Raw genomic sequence first — 24,281 nt, 5'->3', positions numbered from 1 at the left:
AAGTTTGAGAAGCAAGGTAATTCTCATTGCACCCTATTGGCCCACCAAGTCTGGTTCCCCTTTCTCTGGCCTCATCTGATTCACCGCCCTTGGATTCTGGACCCGGGTCTGGACCTGTTATTTCACCCTCAGGGCTTGGTGCATCTCGCTCTTAAAAATCTCAAGGTGTCAGCTTGGTATTTCCAGTTCCAGTAATTGCCAGGCAGAATAACTTATCCTGTTCGGTACAAATGATTCTTCTGGCTTTCCATAAGCCATCTACTAGAAAGCTTTACCAAAGCAAATGGAAAAACATTTTCAATTTGGGCCTGCTCATACAACATAGATCCCTTCTCAGCACCAGCTGTGATAAGGTCCTGGAATATTTAGCGGCCTTATTTGAATTGGGAGCCCCTTTTTCCACAGTTAAACTTCATTTAGATGCTATTTCCAATTTTCATGACTGACTTCATGAACATTCCTTGCTGTCTCATTGTTTGTACAAAATTTTTCTTAAAGGTGCCTTACATTTAAAACCCCCCATTCAAAGACCCTGTAGTGCCATGGGATTTGACCTTAGTCTTACAAAGTGTAGTTTGACAGCCATTTGAGGCAGCAGCTACTTGCAACTTCAAGTTTTTGTCATGGAAAACCCTCTTCCTTGTGGCTGTCACATCTGCCTGGAGAATTTCCTAATTGCAAGCTTTGTGTGTGAAGCACCCTTGCATCATTTATCACAAAGAGAGGGTGGTGGTAAGAACCAACCCGTCCTTCCTCCCTAAAGTGGTTTCTGAATCTAATATTAACCAGTCTATAGACTTGCCATTCTTCTTTCCAAAATTTTCAAACAAAGGAGAATACTGCTTACACCTGCTGGACTTCCACAGACAATTACATTTTTACCTGGACAGAACAAAATCTTTTAGAAAGTCAGATCAATTATTTGTATCCTTTTCAGGACCTGGATTGGGTAAACTGGTATCAAAAGTTAGCTTTTCAAGATGGCTTAGTGATTGCGTTACCTTTGTCTACAATCTGAATAAACTCAAGCCACCTGCTATGTAGAGCGCATTCTACCAGATCTGTTTCCACTTCAGCCGTCTTTCATTCCAAGGCCTATGGAAGAAGTATGTGCATCTACAACATGGGCTACTCATACCTTTATCACTCATTACAAATTAGATATGGTCTCCAGGGTAAGGGCATACTTTGGCTCTATGGTACTCAGGAATATCCTTCCTTAGGGCCGACCAGGACCTGAAATAGCTGGGGACTTTGTCCCATCTGTCAAGAATGAATGAAGATTGACAACATTAGATAAAGACATTATGTCCTTACCATAACCTTCCATCTGTGTTGTCGATCTTCATTCATTCTTGACATCCCACCCTCCTGCTCCCTCCAAAAGACTCCTGGAGGATTGGATCTAGTCCTGGGATGTTACAGGGTTATACCTTAGACAGTGCTTCTGTATTTTCTCTACTTCACTGCAAACTCTATCTGAGGTAATGGAAAGAGGGGTATTGTGGGTTTTGAGCTATGTATAACAACCAAGTTGGTTCTGAGAGGTCGGAACTGAACCCATCTGTCAGTAATGAATGAAGATCGACAACACAGATCAAACATTATTGTAAGGACATTACTTCTTGTTTCCCTTGTCCCTAGGTTTCAGAGGAATTATCCTACCAAAACCAGCTTTATCAGAAAGCCGGCCAGACCACAGTCTTTCAAGGGTAAGAGAGATCCTAGGAGACAACTGCCATCCAAGTCTGCTGCTTCTACTCCCACTCAGAAACTGCCCTTTCAGGCTAAGCATAGTAGTCTGTGACTACCCGCCTCCAAGACCCATCAAATCCTTTGTGTCTCAGCCTCTCTTTTCTCTCCCTGCTTGGAATTGGATAACCCAGGACTCTTGGGTCCTATCCATCATCTGACAAGGATATTTCATGGTGTGGGAAACTCTTCTCTCCTTCTGGGGCATTCCACAACTCCCTAACAAACAACTGGAATTTTTCCCCCAGATAATATCCAGCCTTCTCTCAAGGCAGTATTTAGGAAGTCCTGCACTCCCAAGTTGTACAAGGATTTTACTTCAGGATATTCCAGGTTCCCAGGAAGGAAGCCCCCTGAAGGCCCATTCTAGACCTTTACTGTCTAAATACCTTTCTGAAAGTTCCCACCTTTCATATGCTAACTTTACCCACCCTTCTCCCACTAATACTTCCCCAGGCCTAAAGCAGATGCCTTATGCTGACTGCCTTAAAAAAACTCCAGCTGTACTCCGTCTCATATCGTCTATTCAGAGGCAGTCTCTGTTTAACATACAAGGCTATGTCAAACCCAGTGCTGTTGGACATGCTACACTTAAAGAAATCCCAATCCCTCAGAGCCACACGCTCCAGGGCTCTAAACCTTGTCATCACAATAAACAAAACATGGTGGAAGGATAGGTTCCTGACCCAGAGACTCCCCAGACTCTGGACTAGACTGCCCATATATGTCAAGCAGAGCGCCTCTTTGGCCCTCTTCAAAAGGAACCTTACGATTGGTTGGGAGAAAGGAAATTCACCCCGGGGATCACGTCAGCCGTCCTGCTAGACAGGGGTCCAGGGAAGTAAATAGTGTGGGAAGAAATAGCCAGGGAATTGTTATGGCTAGGCTTGTATAGGCCCTAGGGCCGATAGCCTAGTTACCAACCCATGAACCTTTATGGTATCATTGGACATCAAAGATGCCTATCTTCGTATTCCCATTCACCTTCAGTTCAGGAAGTTTCTTCCCTTTTCTGTTGCTTTCTCAGATTTTCAGTTCTGTGCTTTACCCTTTGGTTTGTCTACGGCACTGAGTGTCTTTACAAAATGCTTAGCTTCTCTCATAGCCTACTGCAGACTAGAGTGTGTACAGATTTTTCCTTTCCTAGACGACCTGCTCCTCCAGGCCCCATCCCCAGATATCCTTCAAGAGAATCTCTCCTTCATGATGTCTCTTCTGGAGAGTCTAGGTTTCACGATAAACTATCAGAAGTCTTCTCTTATCCCTTCCCAAGACCGCATTCTTCTTGGCTGCAGGATTCAGTCAGATAGAATGCCAGCCTCCTTACTTCCAGAAAAGCTCCTGTCCCTTGCTTCCTATTTCCATGATCTCTTGCTTCTTCAGTCTCTGAATCCAAGGAACTTTCTACGTCTCTTGGGGGTTCATGACCTCTATGATTCCCATGCTCCCTTTAGCCAGGTTACATGTGAATATTCCAGTGGTTCTTGAGGACAGTTTGAATGCAACACACTTGTCCTCTGGACTTTATCCCACTGCTGCCCTGCTTGAAAAGGGAGTTAAGACTGGTGAATACTTTAAGTTGCAAGGAATCCAGGTCTACCCTTACAACCACCTCTCCCCATTTAAGAACTGTACATGGATGCTTCAGATTTAGGATGGGGAGCAGCACTGGTGTCCTGGAGGGTCAGAGATGTCTGGTCTCCAGGCCAAACAAGGGAGCACATCTATGAGGGTCTTGATTTTCACCCTCTAAATCTTCAAGCCTATGCTTTCTCCAAGGGTCCTAAGGTGGTTCGCAGACAATACCACGGTCCTCTGGTATGTCAACAAACGGGGAGGAGACAAAGTCTTACCTCCACTGCAGACTGGCTTTACAGGCCTAGGAGCTAGCCTTGCAGAGTCAAGTCTCTCTTCTGGCTGTCTACATTCCCTCGACTCAGAATGTTGTGGCAGACACACTCAGCAGGTCCCTGACTCAATCCCATGAATGGATGTTACACAGGGATGTGTTTCTGGACATGGTCAGTGGATGGGGGTATACCTCGGATACATCTCTTTGCCTCCCCTATGAACAGACAACTTCCAAAATTTTGTGCCAGAATCCCTCATCCCTTGGCAGGGAAGGTTGGATGCTCTATCTTTCTCTTGGAAGGGGATGTTCTGTATGCATTCCCCCCCTTCCCACTTCTTCAAAAGGCTCTTCTGTAAATCCAGTGGGAGCAATCTGAAATATTGCTGGTGACCCCCTTTTGGCCAAGACAGCATTGGTTCCCCTTCCTCCTGCAATTAGCCAAGGGCAGTTACCACAAGTTACCCCACAGAATGGACCTACTCACACAAGACAACGGAATAATACATCCATAGATGTCAACTCTAAACCTGACTCTGTGGGTGATAGGCTTTGATTCCTTTCAGGCACATTTTTCTGAAGATGGCTTTCAAGTTCTGCAGGAGGCCAGAAGACCCACATCTAGGAAATCCTATGGTTCCAAATAGAAGAGGTTTTCCATCTGGTGTCTCAAAGGATTTACAACCACTTTTAGTGGATGTCCGAGTGGTCTTGTCCTGTCTGTGTGAATTGATGGAGTGGGCTGTCTTAGTTAAAGCCCATCTTTCTGTTATCTCTGCATGTCTGCCTAAGTCTCTACCTTTAGCTTCTAGGTTGGAAACTAAACTCTTAAAAGGTGTCCTTCACATCAGACCACCAAGGGAACCAGTTTTTCCTCCTTGGGATCTCAGTTTTGTCTTGGAGAAACTTACTTAGCCCCATTTGAGCCAGCAAGTTCCTCTTCTCTACAACGTTACACCTGGAAAATTGTTCTTCTCATGGCAAGTACTTCTGCCAGAAGGGTATCTGAGTTACAAGCTCTGATGTCTACCTCCCCCTTCACAGTGGGTCTCTTTACGGACTAATGCATCCTTTATACCCAAGGTAGTTAATGAGTTATCACTCAGTCTCTCAACTTTCCAGCCTTTTTCCCTTCTCCTCAGTCCTCCAGTGAGAGGATTCTGCACATTTTAGATGTGCAGAGGCAACTCTGATACTACTAGAACAAAACCAAACCTATCCGTAAGTCTGAATGCCTCTTTGTTTCTTATCACCCAAGGCCCTGGGTCAACCTGTTTCCAAGGAGACCATCTCCTCTTGGTTTTCAAAAGCTGTTTTTTTTCTGTTATATAGCCAATGGAAAGAATCTGTCCTGTTCTGTTAAGGCACATTCTACTAAGGCAGTGACTTACTCTGGAGCTTTCTTTTAAAGGTTTGGACTCTTGTTGTGTCCTGTTGGCAGCTACCTGGTCTTCTGTTCATACCTTCACTAAACACTATAAATTAGATGTCATTTACAGGTCCAGGGCTGGGTTTGCCAGAGCTATTCTGCATAGTTTTGTGGTAAATTCTTCTGCTTTTCTGCCCAATTTCTCATTTGCATGAGCTTTGGCATTCACCCTCATGTTATGAATACTGCAGCATATGAATAGAAGGACGTAGAATAGTTGTGCAAAATCTTGTCATAACCATAGATGTCCTTCTTTTCTACATGCTGTTGTATTCCTTCCACCCTGCCTTTCTCCTGATGCTTCCCCTGGCGGCATGTTTTCCTCACTTAAGATTAAGCTGCTGCTTTTGCGATATTCAGTTCTGAGGATGGTACGTGGTGATGTCTGCTTTATACCAAACGTCTCTTTATGGCCAATGTACGTTTGCTGATGTGCGGTGTCACATGTACCTCACAGTAGTATTAGACTTTTCTATTCTGGCCGGACGTATGAGTCAGCCGGTGGCAGACTCCCTTATGTTGTGAATACTGTAGTATATAGACGCGAAGGACATCTATGGTTATGATAAGATTTTACATAACTGTTCTTTCTGTGTTTGAGCCCCTATCTTTCCTGTTGACTTTCCTTCTATATTGGCTATGGTTAGTCTTTCTGCATTTGGGGCAGCAAACTTGATATGAGATATTATATGGTTCTGAGTTACTATGTGTAAAGGGAGGAGCTTGAGAGTCTGATTCAAAAGTCTAAACGAATGCGGCCAAACCAGATCCACGATCCATCAGTTGAAGAAGAATGAAAATGGACAACACAGATGCATACTTATGGTGAGTGTCATTTCGTATTGGTACAAGAATAAACAAGCCTTCAATGCCGCAGTGGTACGGCAATAGCGTTGTTACCTCACAACAAGAGGCTCTCCCGTTCGATTCTCAGCGTGGCTTGGGAGTACCTTTTGTGTGGAGTCTGGATGTCCTCCCCGCGGTTGGGTAGCGTTTGAAAGACATGTGTGCATAAATGGGCGTGCATTCGTTGAAGGTTGGGCGTCGAGCTGGCACCACGGCGTTCCATAAAAATCTACTGCCAATCATTAGCGGATCGGAGTGCCGCTGTGGTGACCTCTTAACTGGAAAAGCCGAAAGACAAACAACAACAAGAATAAACAAGCCTTCATAGGTTCTGCTTAAGCAGCTTTATTCTATACAAAAGCACTATAGAGGCTTACTGACCATGACTTGAGTAACTTGTATACAAACTAACAACTGCGATTATACATGCTCAGTCTGTCTGTTTCTACAAAATGTAGGGATTGCAAATGTCTGGAATTTATACATCCGCACACAGCCTCACATGCTTCTTAAAGATGTAGCACACACACATTACACTCTGATCTACATCCTCCCTCTTTGAGAAATAGATCATGCAATTTGTCATGAGATTATTTAGCATGCAAAAAATCGCAGGTAATCTATGGATATGCATTATACAATACTAAGTACACAATATATTTTATATATATATATATATATATATATATCACACACACACATACATATACACAATCAAGTCCACTTTGCTGTGTACTTCACACTAGGCTTAGAAACTCGTCCATATCATGTGACATAAAACTGGGAATTAGATTTAGCAACTGGGACAGTCTCTGCAAAATGGTTGACCTATGGAATGTTCGAATCACTTTCTGGAACAGAATCAGACTTTTGAACACATTTTGGTTTAGAAACTATGTCCGACTCGGTCTCTGATTTAGAGTTTGCATCACAGATACAATGTTGTGATTACAGTGATGATGATTCTGGTAAGATGTCTGTGATTCCTCCTGTACTCCACACCCTCGGAGCTCGGCTCAGCACAGATGCCTGTAATCTGTCCTATTCGATCAAAACCTTTTGTTGTATGAATTCGTACTCTCTCTCCTTCCCTCAACTAATGAAGTAATCTGATCAATCTGTCGTAACTAGATTTCTGGATATTATGCTTCTTAAACAATTGAACCTTGATGGTTTTATTGTTCTTAGGTTTAAGGTGCAACAAACGTGATGTAATAGGTAGCATAGTTCTAGTTTGTCTGGAAAGTAGTCTTTGAGCAGCCGATCCAAGAATATCGTCACGAGGTATGTTTCTGAGATTAAGCAAATTCAAGAATACATTGCTATTGTCACGCTTTGACTTTTCAAGTAATTGCTTTGCACTTTGTACTGCTCATTCAGTTAGACCATTGGATTGAGGATATTCAAGACTACTAGTGACATGTACAAAGTCCCATTCTTTTGTAAATTTCTGAAACAACTGGTTAGTGAATTGAGTACCATTGTCAGAAAAAAAGTTTGTATGGGCTACCATGAACTGCGAAATGACGTTTCAACTTAGTAATAACAGCTGTCAGAGTTAAGTTTGGTAGCAGATCAATCTCAAACCAGTTTGAATAGGAGTCTACCAAAACCAAGTAGCGTTGACAGTTTCTATTGTAGACCAAGGTAGTTCAGGAATTGAACTTAGCTGAAGCAGCTCTCTTTGCAAATGCTGTCTGGTACTATTACATACTGAACAAGAAGAAAGAACGCTATCCATGTCTTTTGATAATGAAGGCCAAAGTAGTAATTCTGTTGCCCTTCCTTAGTGGATGATAAACCTAGGTGACCACGATACAGAATCGGAATATATTCTTGCTGTAAGGAAGCAGGCACAACAAGTTTAGGACCTTTGAAAGTAATGCCATCTTCCATCAACAATTCATCTCTGTAAGGAAAATACGCTTGCACCTCAGGTGATACACTAGATTGCTTTGATGGCCATCCGACATTGATGTAGTGATTAAGCTTTTGTGAAATTGAATCCGAGAACTCTACCATCAACGAAAAGTACAGTTTTGTACCTACCATAAATGTAGATATCCGATAGATATGCAACTGCAGTCATAACATATGGGTTGTCCTGCCTCAGGCAGCCCTCGGTCGGCCGGATTCCAAAGTCTGGGTCCGACGTTGGCTGATGTCGCATTTCTCTCTGACGTCAGAGCGGCTGGAGTATATAAGCATCAGCCGACGCCATCTTCTTCAGTGTTTCTTGCCCCAGATGCCAGGTGCCCTCCAAGGAAGGCTAAAATCAAATTTGTAAAACAAAAATAGGTTTCCAGACAAATAAGTAAGCAATAAACAGATACACCATAACAGATATCCCCAGCTAAGAATAACAGGGAGAGGAGTGGACCCAAGGCATAGAGGGGAAGGAGGGAGGGACCGGAAACTGCAGTTGCATATCTATCGGACATCTACATTTGTGGTAGGTACAAAACTGTACTATGTCCTTCAAGAATGCAACTGCAGTCATAACATATGGGTTGAATACCATAGCTTAGCTGGGGGAGGTGGCATGCTCTAGGAAAAGGATGGTGTAGCTAGCAATCCCTGCAGGACTGCCGAAGCAAAGCCTGCTCTGGATCTGGAAAATAAAGGGAGGTTGTAGTATTTGGAAAATGTATGCACGGAGCTCCATGTAGCAGCTTCTAGAATATCCTTTGTAGGCACCCCTCTTAAGAAGGCTGTGGAGGTGGCTGTAGCTCTGGTAGAGTGTGGTCTGATATTGGCTGGCACACTCTTTCCATGGAAGGAATAACAATATCTAATGCAATGTCCAATCCATTTTGAAATTGTCTGTTTGGAAATTGCTTTTCCCTGTACTCCAGGAGCGTAAGCTACAAATAGCTGATCGGACTTCCTACTGATCTTGGTTCTGTCTAGATAGTAGCGAAGTTGTCTATGTATGTCCAAGGTATGCAACAGTCTTTCCCCTTTGTTTTCAGGATTGGGGAAGAAAGTAGGCAGGTGAATTGCCTGATTTAGAGAGACCCTAGATACCACTTTTGGCAGAAGGGAAGGATTGGTTCGTAAGGAGACCCTGTCTCGGTGGAAGGTTATGAAGGGTGGTATTGCCATTAGTGCCTGTAATTCTGAAACCCTTCTAGCTGAGGTAATGGCCAGCAGAAAAGCTGTCTTCCAGGACAGAAATTGTAAATCCGCTGAAGCTGCTGGCTCGAAGGGAGGTAGAGTCAATTTTTCTAACACAAAATTGAGATCCCAGGCTGGTACTGGTGCCTTTCTTGGAGGTTTTATATTCTTGATCCCTCTAAGAAATTGCCTTAGCAAAGAATGTGAGAACACAGGTGGGTCAGTGTTGTATCTAGCTGAGATAGCTGAAGCATGTATTTTTATGGAAGAGTATGAAAGTCCCTTATTTAGCAATTCTGCCAAGTACTCCAGAATGAGTGGATTGCTCAGTACTGATGCATCTTGACCCTTGTTGGTATTCCAAATGCTGAAACGCTTCCATTTGGCTAAGTAAGCCCTTCTGGTGGATGGTCTGCGGGCTTCTGTTAGTATCCGCTGAACTTCCTTGGAGAGAGATAGATTGAGGTTATTTATGTGATCTTCCAAGCTGTTAGCTGTGGAGTCTGGAGGTTGGGATGAGCTGTCCTGAAGTTGTGTTGAGTCAACAGTTGAGGCCATTTGGGAAGGGCCCACGGTTTGTTGTGACATATGCTCCGTAGTAGTGGGTACCAGTGTTGTCTCGGCCAGTTTGGAGCTATTAGGATTCCCTTTGGCTGCTCTGCTTTGATCTTTAGTAATACTGTGGTCATCAGTGGCAGAGGTGGAAATGCATAGATGACTAGGGAGCTCCAGTTCAATGAGAGAGCATCTATCTTCCATGCTTGTGGATGATTTGTCCTTGAGCAGAACTTTTGTAGTTGATTGAGTTGGGAGGCAAATAGGTCTACGTCTGGTCTGCCCCATGCCGAGGTTAGTTGTGCAAAGATGTCTGGATGTAACCTCCATTCGTGTGGGTGTAGGAAATTCCTGCTTAGACTGTCCGCCAGAACATTGTCTCTGCCTGGAACAAATTGGGGACTGTAGCTGTATGTTCAGACTCAGTGATTTTTCCCAAAGATTCATTGTTAGCCTGCAAAGGGGGTAAAAGTGAGTACCTCCCTGCTTGTTTATGTACCACATCACAGTGGTGTTGTCTGTCCTTATTAGAAGGTGGCCTTGATGAAGTTGATGTCCAAAGGCCTCGATGGCATGCATTACTGCCAGCATTTCTTTTTGGTTGATATGCAGATGTTCTTCCTTTGGATTCCATTGTCCCTGAATACATCTGCCTTCCATGTGCGCCCCCCATCCATGGTCTGAGGCGTCTGTGGTAATGGTCTGTGTTGTCTGAGGTTTTTTGAACGGCATGCCTGTATTTGACTGACTTGCTGAGGCCCACCATAGAAATTCCTTTTGAAGACATGGAATGAGTGGGATAATTGCTTCTAGGTTGTTGTTGTGCTGAGACCATAAGCTCTTTAGATACCATTGAAGTTTTCTCATGTGTAGTCTTGCTAGTGGGATCAGGAGAATGCAAGATGCCATGAACCCCAGGGCCTGTAGGAATCTCCTTGCAGTCATCTGGGAGAGTTTTGCTAAACTTTTGAAGTAATGAGTTAACTGTTCCTGCTTGTCTTCTGTCAAGTAGGCCATTTGAGAGGCTGTGTCTAGTTTGGCTCCTAAGAAAGTTATTTGCTGGGATGGTAGAAGTCTTGACTTTTGAAAGTTGACTGTGTATCCCAAAGCCTGTAGCAAGTGTATGACATAATTCAAGTTTTTGTCAAGGTTAGTTCGTTGTCCGCTGTATGAGGCAATAGGTAGGGTAGATTTGAATCCCTGAGTCTGCAGTGAGCAATTACTGATGCCAGGCATTTCGTGAATACTCTGCGCAGTAGATAAGCCAAAAGGCAATGCTGAGAATTGATAATGCTCTGGCCCTGCAAGAAATCTGAGGTATCTTCTGCAGCTGTGTCTGATAGGGACATGCAGGTATGCCTCCTTGAGGTCCAGAGTAATCAGCCAAGACCCCTTGCCCAGCATGGGAAGGAGCTGCTGTAAGGTCAGCATTTTGAACTTTGGTACTATGAGAAAAGTGTTTAAAGCGGACAAGTCCAGTATCGGTCTCCATTGATTTTGTTTTCTTGGAACAAGGAACAGTCTTGAGTAAAACCCTGACCTTGTTCTTGTTGAGGCACTTTTTCTATTGCTTTGATCTGAGCCAGCAGAGAGATTTGCTTGATAGCCTCTGCCTTTTGATTTTGTGGAAGATTTGGCATGCCTTGTTTTCTTGGTAAGGTATGAAAATAGAACCTGTAGCCATGATCTATAATGTCCAATATCCATTTGTCTTTTATCAGTTTGTGCCAATTTTCTGAGAACAGAGATAACTTTCCTCCCAAAGGGGCTTGTTCTTGCTCCTTGGTCGGAGAAGTTAGAGTCAAGTCATTGAGATTGTCCCTGAGTGACAGGGGAAACCCCTGTGTCACCTCTTTGGTTTGTTGGTTGCCATTGGCGTCCCCTGTAGGATCCTCTATATTGCCCTTGGCACGCCTGTTCTTGCCCCTTTGAAATTTTTCTGGATTTGGGAATGACCAGTTTTTAGAAGGCCAGTTCCTGCTGAACCTGGGGGGCTGAACCTGGTGAAAATCTTTGACTGTCTGAACTGACTTGGCTTTTTCTTCAGTGGTCTTTAACACATCTTTGGCATTATCACCAAAAAGTTTGTTCTTTTCCAAGGGAGCATCCAGTAGCTTTGCCTTAACATGATCCGGTAAGGGTTGCTCTTTTAACCATGCATGTCTACGAATGACCGCTCCTGTCATAGCTGCCCTACATGAAGCTTCCAATGCATCATATCCACACTGCAGAAAATGATTACTAACCTGCTGAGAGTTATGGACAGCCTCCTGCAAAGACTTCCTATCTAAAGGGTCAGGAGAGGCTAATTTTTTCTGTAAATCATCCAACAGGGAATCCTGATATTGAAACATATGAAACAGACAATTGAGAGCTCTCATAGTTAAGGTAGTAGAGGTGTAAACCTTCTTCCCCATCTCTCTAAGGACCTTGCCTCTGTCGGAAGGCAAATGATTTTTGAAGTGGTAGCAGAAACCCCTTAGGCCCCTGGGAAATAGTTTCTAAGTCTACAGCATGGGCCCTAAAGAAATGAGAATGGGTTTCAGGGACCCTATAGTATCTGTCAGGCTTGACAGGAGCCGGGGGGAGAGAATCAGGGGTAGCACTGGAGTCAGAGTAAAGGTCATCCAACACATCAAGCACAGGAGGAATAGCTAAGGGCCTGTGTTGTGGCTTTTTAAGGAAAGTTCGAAGGTGCTTCCTGGAATCAGAAAATTCCTGACCTTGCCACTGGAAATGCTCCCTCATGGAATGCAGAACTTCCCCAAAAGAAATATCCTCAGGAGGAGAGGCCAAAGATATGGAGTCCTCTGCATCCGAATCCTCGAAAGTCTGAAAAGGGGGTTCCTGGGATTCGGAAAGCACAGAGTCCCCAGAATCTTCATCTGAAGAAAGGGGGGTCAGGTGGTTCAACCCTGGGCCTCTTATCAGGAGGAGGCTGGGATCCTCTCTCAGGATGGGCCTGGGAGCCTCTGATCATAGAAATTACGCTCATGCCAAGGACATAATTTGAGCTTCAGGGTTAGGCTGAGGCAAGGTTTTGTTTTGAGTGATGCTTGGCCTGGCTTGCTGCCTTAGCACGCGTGTGTAGGCCTTGATAGACATAGATATGGGAGGCCTGGCAGCCCCACGTGCAGGGGTAACCTTATCCACAGCAATGGTCTCGGCATTTCCTCGGTTACAGTATCCGGAGGAAAATCAATAATTTGTGGCCTCCGTCGGAGGTATCGGTAGTGCAGTGTCTTTCGGTTCCAAGCGGTGGAATAACCGCCTGAGAGGAACTGGGGAACTTTTTGGCGTGGGAGGCCGAGGAGGTCGGTCTTTTAGAAATATGTGTAGTCACTTGTTCTGGCATAATGTAAGCAAACTTTTGGCAAAAAGTCTTCAGCGAACTCCGCCCGGCGCCTGAGAGCGCTTATTGAAGCGAGTACAGGCGGCACAGGCCGAGACGTCGTGGTCTGGGCCAAGGCAAGGGAGGCAGTAAGAATGGAAATCCTTATGAGGTATTTGTTTACCACAAGACAAACAATTATTTACTTTTTCAGTTAATTCTGACATCGGCTGAGGCAAGAAAAGGTCCCCAATGGGGTACTTAGCTTTTTGTCTTCGGTTTTCGAAGAATACAGGAGCTGACCGACGGCACTGCTTCTGCTTCGGGCACCGCGCAGCAAGAAAGACTGAAGAAGATGGCGTCGGCTGATGCTTATATACTCCAGCTGCTCTGATGTCGGAGAGAAATGCGACATCAGCTGACGTCGGACCCAGACTTTGGAATCCGGCCGACCGAGGGCTGCCTGAGGCAGGACAACCCATATGTTATGACTGCAGTTGCATTCTTGAAGGACATCCCCAGGTCACAAAATCGGTAGATCAACAAGACACAACACAGTTTCAAACAGTTCAAAGTGGGGGGCTTCACCCCCCACCCCAACTAAATATACCAACTCTGAGATCGCACTATGGCCAAGTGATTTTTTTTTCCCCCTAGGAAAAAAAAATCGCTGACCTGGACTTTCGCTGTATGCAGAGTTTGCTGTTTGCCACTGAAACAGCTTTCAATCTTATGCTGTTTCGACAACATAATATAGACCCCACTGTTGGTACCACCAAGGATCATCGAGCCTCACAGGTTTACCTGTCTGTGCTTAAAAGGCTGATGGAAGATGTCCTTTCATTGCTCTGTGAGTAGACGAGACTTCAGAATGAGAGGGACATTTGAAAGTGCCACTGAAAAAAACAGCCAGATTAAAAGGACCAGAGTTGGTAAAACAAGTTTGTATTTGTACTGATGAAGTCCCTTTCCAGGACTTTTCAGTATTAACTGCTCTACTACGTTATTACAAGGAGATGCAAGACCGTATAGGATTTTGCTCATCCATCAGCTCAGCAGTGGGACTGAATGACAAAATAGCAAGGAAATTACTTTACTTGGTTAGAGATAGGAGCAAGCATTGAACTCTAATGGGTCCTTTTTGATTTCCTAACAGCTAAAATGTTGGCATAGAGAACTGCCTAAATAGTTTAAAATGCTTGAAAGGGAAGGGTGATTCATTAGAACAGCATGTCCTAAAACTGGCTACTTAACACAGTCATCAGGATATGACTGAGCCAAATGTATTTTAAAGCATATTAAGTAATGTTAACACTTTTTTGCCACACTGTTTTTGTTACATTTTAAATTCAAAACTGCTGTGCATTTATATTAAGTGTAACAATTTCTGTGCATTTAAATTAAGTATAAATTATGGATTTCTCTTTTCTGTCCATTTTCCTTCAAGGAGGCTGTTCAGGTATTATTAAAACATTCTGCAGATGTAAATGCCCGTGACAAGAACTGGCAAACACCGCTACACATAGCCGCTGCAAGCAAAGCTGTAAAGTGTGCTGAAGCCTTAGTACCTCTTCTAAGCAATGTGAATGTTTCTGATCGAGCAGGGAGAACGGCATTACACCATGCAGCCTTTAGTGGACATGCAGAGGTATATAATTAAAAACTGCTGGAATTTTTTTTTTTTTTTTGTAAAACTTGTGGTATTGCATTTATATGATATTTACAGAACTAAACATTACTTGATGCGTTTCTCGATTTCCAGAATTTCTGTTGTGCTGGTTATCTTCACATATAATTACACAAGTTGTAATCCTCGTTCTGTTTTTTTTATATATATATATATATATAGAATGTACTCCTGAGGAACACCGTGTTTGTCTAGAAGTGAAAATGAGGAACCAGTTCATTAGAAGTTGTTCCTCTTTTCTTTCTTGGTTAAGTGACTACACTATGTAATCGAAAGTGATTAAAATAGATATTACAGTTTAAAAGTAACTCACTGGTGCAGCAGCTGCATTTCTTCCTAACATCATTTGGTTCTCTGGTGTGTTTTTTAGCTAAAGGTGCTTTCTCTATAGAGTTAGTCTTCCTGATGTCTTTATTGGTTTCTGCTTGAATCTCTGGTTTACTCCCATATTTTTTTTCTTATGTCAAACTCTAAAACTAGGATTAATACCAGAGAAAATAGGTGTAGCATTACTAGCCACACAAAATAATCACAAGGAAAATGTAATGCTAGCTGCCAGTATCAAATAGTCCAAAGTTCAACACTGTTAAAATTAAAACACCAGTTTATTAAAATGTACACTAAGCGCTTTCGTCCAGAACTCATCAGGACTTCATCAATATTAGTTTACAAATACATGCAACTCTCCTTTTATACAGATTTATCTGTCACTACATTAATTAGAAACAATTTAGCAATTTATGTTCAAAAGGGAAGGGTCAATGCATTTAAAGAGGCAATACCTAAAAGAGCTTAAGCAACATTTAAAATGATATAATACTAATATTTCAATAAAGTACCATAGATGACTATATTGAAATATTAAAGTACCATAGATTACTAATTTCGCGGTGGTGGTGCTGCGGTAGCGTTGTTGCCTCACAGTAAGACGCTGTCCGGTTCGACTCTCAGACGTCTTCTGCGTAGAGACATGTGTAAATGGGCATACCTTCGTTGAAGGTTGTGCGTCAGGGCTGGCAACTCTGTACGTAAAAATCAACTGCCAATCATTAGCGGACCGGAGTTCCGCTGTGGCGACCCCTAACCGGGAAAAGCCGAAAGTCACAATAACAACCATAGATTACTAAAATATTTATACACGTTTTTTATTTTAAAATATTTAAAATAGTATGTCATAACATTCTTTCATAATTTTAGATCTCATAATCAGTAGGGGATGTACTGAAATATTTTCATTTATACCAGGATATTGTGTAGCATTTAACCATAATTGCCATTTGGCCTCCTTAGATTCTAGGAGCATTTTGCAATTACCTCCTCCAGAGTTAGCAATTTGCACTTTCTAGTATTGCAGGTAGAAACGTTTTATAAAAATGTCAAATCCTCAAATGTTTATGTAGGCCATTACTCTCATTACATTTTGTATCATAATTATGTTCATAAATTCTTCTATGCAGATGTCTCCATCTTGCCCACATAAAACACCAGGCATCCTGAATACTTTGCAAGATAAACAACAAATCTGGGTCAACAACTGCCTTTCTGAAAGAACAAGTGTGAATGTATGTTGTTTTCTAGAGTTAAAGATCCCCCCTCTAAAGTATAGGAACATTGTGGGCAAGTCCCACATTTTCATTGGGCTGTCTGTTGACTTACACCAGATGACCCACATTCAAACCATTCCTTCAGGTTCTTCCCTTTCTTGTATATAAACAATGGGTCAGCCCCTAATAATTGATGTAAATTTGGATTGGTCCTTAAAATATTCAATTTTTTTTTTACAATCTCCTTAACTACTTCTGCTTGGGGACTGTATTGCACAACCAAAGCTCTTTCATAATTCTTCTCAAAACCTAAGGGGGCTTTGTTTTTCCATCCCCTTTCCTAATAAAGGTTTGTACTTGGTTCTCCTTTGTGATGGGACATAATTTCTTTCATTGTTGACTAAATATAGTGGGTACCCTCTCGCTAAAAACATACATGCTACAATGTTGAGTTCTTGATTTAGTTCTTCCACATGTAATGTCATTTTATAACTCAAATACATTGACCTTTAACTAAACATCTTTTTTGACTCCAGGGATGGCAACTTGTAAATTCTAAATAAGAATTACTAAAAATAGGCTTCCTATAGGTCAGTAATTTAAACTCATGGTCAGTATGAGAGACTAATGTATCCAAATAACTTATTTGCTTAAAGTAATTCAACATAAACTTCAAAAAATTTGAGGAATTAAGATAATCAACAAATTAAAAAATAGCTTTTTCAAATACTCTCCAAAGGATAAAAATATCATCCAAGAATCTTGCATATACTTTGATATTACCTGAATACTCTGAGCTAAGAATAAAGCCAGGTTAATATATATGGGGGCACAAGATGCCCCCATTGCATCCCCTTTTATTTGTTTAAAATATTCAGTTGATACTGGCAGGTACCGTTACATTTTCTTTGTGAAACTGGGCTGACAAAACTTCCTAGTATCTTTACTATGTTGAGTGCTCCCATGAAATTGAAATCTACTCTGCTTATTGATTCTTCTGTCAAGGGACCTGTAACTACTGCTGCAAGCAGCTGAGATATTGCACTCTGAAATCACTGTTAAACTTATGACCCATCTGTACCCTTATGGACAGTCCTATTTTCCGAATGAAGAGTTGAAGGGTGGTGGGAGAGAATGAAAAATCTAGCCTGACATTCTCTCAAGCTACTTGCCTTCCTGAATATGCAGAGATACAGGTGGCCTTGATCTACATCATATTCCTCATCTTCCTAAATTTAATGAAGCAGGTTTTTAAGCATTTGTACCCTCTTTCCACAGTTGTGTTAATGATGGTCCTAAATAAAAACTCTCAAATCTCATGCATCTGGTTCTTTGTGTGGTTGTTGAGGAATTCATCGTTGCCTAACCAGTTTGTAAGTCTGGAAATGTTGCAGGAGTGAATTTTCTTGTGAAAAAGGCTTATCGACATCAGATACTTATGCTGCTGTGCCAGATGTTAACATTAGGCAGCACTGCCCACCTGTGATATTTAGGTCAATTTGTCTTTCATTCCTTCCATCCCTGGTGAAACTCTTTGGCATATAGCTGCTGTTTGAACCTGAGTTGTGTGAGAGTTGTATGTCTTATGCCATATTAATGTCTCTAACTAATTGTTTCATGAACGCTTGATTGATTTACTGTTACTCTAACCTTTGTTGATGTAATATCTTGGCTGCAGCTTTGGATGCCAGAGTATAAGATGCCTTCTGTTCTGAAAAAGGCCAATAACCCCCCCCCCCCCAAAAAAAAGCTTAAAACTGGAGGGAAATCCAAAATTTACTGTATTTTATATGTTCTTCGTTCACTGGGTTAGCCCCAGTACGCTAGTGGGCTCTTTTCAGGGGAGACACAAAGTGATATTTATACTACTAGGGGAAATTAGTCAGGTCATTTAAGAGCTTCCACTGCCTTTTACAGTAGGTGCTGTGGGATCTTTTCTATCCACATGAGTTATCACCAACTCAAGCAGATGAGACCTCTGTTTAATGTCTCATTTGAAGGCAGCACTTGCGAGTGCAGCCACCTCCTTTATGCTGCACTGCAACATCAGCAATCAATCTACTCAGTGCAGGAATAGAACCCACAGCCTTCTGTACCAAAGTTAAGTGTGCTACCTGTTGAGTCCCCGATTCTACAGATTCAATTGTTTTATCATTAGGACAACACAAATTGAAGTAGTCCTGCCACTAGTGTTTCCTCACTCCCTGAAAGGAGTCCCTTTATTTTGATGGACTAAGAATGAAAGTTCATATCCTCACCTCCATTTTCTATTTGGTATTTATCTCAGATGGGTGATCTAAAGTCTGTCAATGGCCATCTCCTTGGTCTTACCCAGGAGGCGTACTTAAGGTGTGCATTTAAAAGCAACAGAATATCCAATTCCATGATGCAGAAAATGAGCCACTGGACCCAGGATTGATTAGTGAACTTGTTCCCTGAAGAAGCAGCTTTGGGACAGGGATCAGGTTCATAGGTAGGTACTAGGCTATCGGCCCTAGGGCCTAAGTAAGCCTAGCCAACAAAGTTCCCTGGCTTACGCCAACCCAGAAAAGTTAATTTCCTGTGCCCCTGTCGAGCAGAGCCACAGAAGTGATCCCGGGGTGTATTTCCTATTTCCCATTCACTCATCAAGATTTTTCTTGAGTGTTAATGAGGAACTTTGCTTGACATAGATGGGTAGCCTGTTCCAGAGTATGGGAAGTCTCTCGGACAGGAATCTATCCCTCCAGCAAGTCCTGTTTATTGTGGTGACAAGGTTTAGGTCCCTAGAGCATGTAGCTCAGAGGGATTTGGATTTCTTTAGTTGTAGCATGTTCAACAGCTCTGGGTTTTACATAGCTTTATATGTTAGGCAGAGATCACCTCGGAGTAGGCGATATGCTACATAGTAAAGCTGGAGTCTTTTGAGGCGGTCAGTGTAGGGCATCTGTTTGAGGCTAGTAATTCTCTTTGTGAGGTACTTCTGTGGCCTTTCCAGCTGCTGCAAATGTCTTGTGAGGTACATTCCAAAAGGGGCGTCGTACTCTATAATGGGTCTAATGAGTGTCGAGTAGAGGGGAACAATGACCTTTTTTTTTTTCCTGGATGAGAACCCTTTTGTGCTGATGTGTGCCATGTAGAAGGATTTCCTGACTACTGTGGCAATGTGATTATCAAAGGAGAGACTACTGTCCACCTGGGTCCCAAGGTCTCTTATCACACATTTGGTGTTAAGAAGACTGCTGCCTATGTGGTAGTTCATGGGTACAGAGTTTTTACCAAAGGGGATAACAATGCACATTTTGGCATTGAGCTTGAGGCCAAGGCTCTGACACCAGGCATCTGTCTCAGTGAGGCCCCTCTGTAGGATGTCCACATCATTTGGGGACTCTACTACAGCTCCTAGTTTGCAGTCATCTGCGAACTTCGTTAGCCAGAGGCCTTCTGTGTTACCCTGTACTTCAGAGTACTGAACCCTGTGATACTCCACTTGTCGCTGGTTTGCAGTCAGATTTGGAGTCTGCAACTTTTACAGTGTGGGTTCTGTCAGTGAGCCAGTTGGCAACCCATCTTATGACATAGGGATTTATGCCTACTTCAGTGAGTTTAGCTACAATTCCAGAACGGGGGATGATGTCGAAAGCTGTGGCGAGGTCAAGATAGGCTGTGTGAACCACCTTACCCTCGTCTACGGCTTTGGTGACTGCCTCAAAGAAGTCAACCAGGTTCAGGAGGCAAGATCTGCCTTTCACAAACCCGAACTGGGTGAGGTCCAGAGTTTGGTGGTTACCAATGTCTTTGTTTATGAATTCCATGATGTTACATTCCAAGGCCTTGCAGACCAGGCTCGTCAGGCTAATAGGGTGGTAGTTCCCAGGATCAGTGGTAGCTTCCCCTTTGTGGAGTGGGATAACTGTTGCTGTGCGCCATTCAGTGGGCACAAAGCCTGACGTGAGGCTATGATTGAACATGGTGCTTAGGTGGGGAGCCAGTTCATTCTGAAGTTCGTGTAAAATGCAGCCTGGGATGTTGTCCGGTCCCATGGATGCTGTGTTTTTGGCTTTAGAGAGTGCTGCTTTTACCTGTGAAGTTGTGATTACAGGGACTCTGCATTCTTCCTGTATAGATATGGGCCCTTTAGGGGGTAAGGGGGGGTAAAGTTAGCACTGAACCTATCTGCCAGGATGTTGGCAATATCAGTGACATTTTGACAGCTCACCTATCCTAGTTGAATTTTTTTTTTTGCTCAGAATTACAATCCTTGATGGAGAATGGGAACTCTAACCCTATAGCAAAAATTCTTTGAATGCATTTCATTTTTTGATGAGTTATTGCCACATAGACATCACTGGGCATGGGGGGGGGGGCTGTGAATAAGGCATAAGTAAAGAAAATGTTCTACATAGCTGTCAGAATGGTGCTGTAACAAGTTGCCCTGATCTCTTGTTTGCTCTGTATCACTTTTTGAACTTGCAGATTGATGCTTTTTGCTTAGCACAGACCCAGTCTAGCAGGTCTTAAGCACGGCAAGGGCTGGGAACATTAGATAAAGACTAAACAGGGGAGCAAGGGTTCAGGACACTGCTGATGGCAAACTGTATTGAGAAGAAACTAAAAAATAAATAGTTAAAATAGAAGCCATGTTACTAATGATCACATAAAAGTACATTTTTGTGGAGTGTACTACTTGCACGCAGAGCTAGATAGCCCGGGTACAGATGCACATAACCCACTGCAGTATCTGAAATTTAGCTAATGAAGAATAGACAAACTATTTTGGCTCATGAATTTTTCCAAAGTATTTTTAAGAGAGACTTAGTTAATTTATAGACAATGTATGCATTTCTAGTTAAGCTCATTCTGATTTCTGTAGCAGCTGTTGGGAGAGAAGTGGCTGGCTGGATGGATGGATGGATAGATAGTCTACAGTCTCAATTGGGTCGATTCTGCTTTTTCTAGTAGTAGTTTTCTTGAAGGGATGTGACTATATTAGGCTAAGAGAAGCTAGCAGGTGCAGGCTAGATGTTGGCCACTCAAGTGCATTTCTGTCAAGCAGTATGTTATTCCAGCTCTCTGTTGTAATTTGTCAAACTTCTTGTCTCTTTGGGCAGTGATTTGTAATGTGTTTATGAACAGCAGTGCTGAATTTTATGCTGCCTTTGCATTTCATTTTCTAAGGTGGTCTGGTCCTTAGTTATACAGCAAGCAAAATATTTGTCTTCTAAACATTTTGAAATTACAGGGTGTTCTAAATGATGCCTGTCATTCAGTTCACTTTTTGGAGTGCTGAATGAAAGAAAAGGATCAAAACAACTTTCGCTGGCAGTGGAGTTTTCTTTTTTCTCCAATTTTGTGAGACCTCAGAGTAGGTATAAGTAAGTTCAGAGGATGTGGATTTGCAGTGGGGCATTCCTCCCGCAAAAAAAAAAAAAAAAAAAATACCTCTGAAGTTTAGAGAAATGCTTGGCTCCTTTTCTTTCCATCATTCAGCACTCGATGAAAGTGTTGATTGATCGAAAGTAAGTTGATACACAGTTACTTGTAATTGTAAATTGGACCACAGAGGTGTAGAATAAATGGCATATTGGTTTTTAAATCTGCTGATATAAATGCACCACATTGGTATCATTAGACTCTGAACCTAAAGAAAGATTGTGAGCCTGCTAAGGTGACAGTCTTCTGATATCTAGATCTCACTCATTTTATGGTACTAGGTTGATAGGGGTGCATTGTGGCAGATCCCCAGTGGAAATAAGGGGACCAACCCTTTTTGAGAGTGGTAAACTACCGCCAGTAGGTTGAATAGTCCCAGAGGACGGCTAATGACTGGTAGATAAGATGCCATAAATAAGTTTTAGATCTGTAAAACAGCCAGAGATTTTTAACCACCTAAATTGTGGTCAGTTTTTCAAAAGGTGCCATTTTCACTCCAGATCATTTTGGCCTGTTTTTGGTCTGTACATTTGCAAATGTATATTTTTGAAATAGTTTATAATTTTTTGGCAGTGAATTCTAATCGGGATGTTTGGGCATTCTTCTAGTGCAGCTAACTGTACTCTGGTCTTTTGAGTCAGAGCTTCATATCTCTGTGTCATTAAAGCCCAAGAAAAGAAAATTGTTTTTCTTTTTCACTAGGATGAGAACATTTTTCTGCACAGTGTGAAATGCTCAAGTTTTTCACACCTTAAATTATCAGTGAGGTGGGAAAAATCTGTCTTGTTTAGACTGAAAGATTTCTCTGCACCCACTCCCATCTCAGGGTTGACCTCAAGTGCTGCTTCAGGGTCAATCCCTTTTGTCCTCTAGGGTAGAGTTCATGCTTCCTAAAGATGATGCTTCCAGATTTATACATAGAGGGCAAGAACCTCAACGCTGTTGGTGTAGATTTTGAAGCTCTGCAACCAGCCTTCCCAGAGACAAAACAGAACCCACATGAGCCATGTCTCAATATGGCCAGCAGCAGTTTTGTCCCTCCTCTTGTATGTGTTGCTGTCCATCAGACAGGCCAAGTCGATCAGGAGAGTGAGTTTAGTTGCCTTTGGTGACTGAGAAAGTCCACTGGGCAGAGCCATTTTCAGTGGAGGCCCAGGGAGAAAAGCTCCATCACAGTACATGTAAATTAAATCAATTTCAGACAGCTTTCAAAAACACATTTACATTTCTGAGAAAAGTAAATGATCATAGTTACAAGACAGGTATGTACAGTATATATACATTAAAGTATTTACATCAAATATGTGTAAGTGTGCAGGAAGTAAATGGATTTATACTGTTAAAGGGAAGTATTTATTGTAAAGAAGTTTGTAGTGTTCTTACATTTCGGTACAGAAAGGTTTGTAAAGAGTTTGAGGTATAATGAAAAGTATAGTTGAGAAGTTAAGTTGAATTGTGTAGGAGGGGTGATATTAGCAAGAGGACCATTTGTCTTTTTGCTTTTCCTGGTTAGGGGTCGCCACAGCAGAACTCTGGTCCGCTAATGATTGGCAGTGGATTTTTATGGTGCTGAGTTGCCAGCCCGACACCCAACCTTCAAAGAGGGCACACCCATTCACCCACCTACCTGCATGTCTTTAAATGTCACTCAATCGTGAGGAGGACATGCAGACTCCACACACAAGGCACTCCAGCCGAGAATCGAACGGGAGAACCTCTTGCTGTGAGGCGAAAACATTAACCGCTGCACCACCGCAAGAGGACAACGATGGCATTTGAGTGAGAGAGCATGGATGGTATAGGATTAGTTTTATATAGGCTGCTTGTTTTAAACTGATTTATCCTGAAGGTTTATAACTTGGGTATATAGGGAATGCATGAGGGGGACAGAGTGGTGGATGGGGAACATTTAGAAAAAAAGAGAATCATGAGAAGTAATTTTTTTTAGAGGATAGTAAAGAGAGATGTATTGATTAAAGTTCAGAAGGAAAAGTTGTTAGTGGTGTATTGCTTCAATTACAGAAGGGGCAAAAGTTAGTGATGGATAGAAAGTTTCTGCTTTCACTAGAAGTCTCAACCTGGTGATCATGACTGGGTAAGGTATTTTCTGATCCAGATTTTATAGCTTGGGAGTTGGTCATTATTTATTTATGTAGGGATGGTGTTGCAGAGTTGTTTTTTTAAACACCTTTATTGAATTATCATTTGTGACATAAGTAAATTTGCATTTGTATAAAAGTAATAAAATTGTATAAAGTCCACATTTACAAACATTATACTTCACATATATTGCTATATATCTTATAACCTAAGCAACATTAAATAAATTATTCAATTCCTGTCCCTTTTTTAAACAGACATTTTTATCAGACCATCACTTATGACATACGCAGTCATACGGTTATATAAATGAAAACAAACCACACCAACACAATCCTAGTTGCGAGCATTTTACATCTCACACCATGTTGAGACACTCCCAGTTGCAAATTATATATTTATAATCTGCCCAATCATTTTTAGATTTACAGAGCTCATTTAAGCCCTGCCTTCTTTTAAACCTCATTCCTACATTTTCCATTTTTTTCTATGTAGTTTGCTCCTACCCTTTTCTAAAGATCACAGTTCCAGTTGTTTTATCTATGTTACTGTCTTCACTACTTCTAGGATAGTTGATTTAGATTTTGATTTCCATTTTCTAGTAATTGCTTTTTTTCCCAGCCACCATAATTAGACACAGGAAGGTGTTACCATGTCTA

At 42.1% G+C, this 24,281-nt stretch overlaps 1 protein-coding gene across 1 annotated transcript in view; it reads left to right on the top strand.

Moving 5' to 3' along the window:
* ANKRD28 (ankyrin repeat domain 28) overlaps positions 1–24,281 on the top strand; it is a gene marked incomplete in the record, with an annotated part of 2,819,689 nt that overhangs the window by 889,626 nt on the left and 1,905,782 nt on the right. Inside the window, 1 exon segment of the mRNA XM_044066773.1 lies at positions 14,327–14,527. Coding sequence (XP_043922708.1) covers positions 14,327–14,527 — 201 coding nt within the window.

This window comes from Protopterus annectens, chromosome 3.part1 (genome assembly GCF_019279795.1).
Source record: "Protopterus annectens isolate FY-2018-M chromosome 3.part1, PAN1.0, whole genome shotgun sequence".
Taxonomy (NCBI): domain Eukaryota; kingdom Metazoa; phylum Chordata; order Ceratodontiformes; family Protopteridae; genus Protopterus; species Protopterus annectens.
The sequence above is the reverse complement of the archived record's forward strand: the minus strand, read 5'-3'. Positions and strand labels throughout refer to the sequence as shown.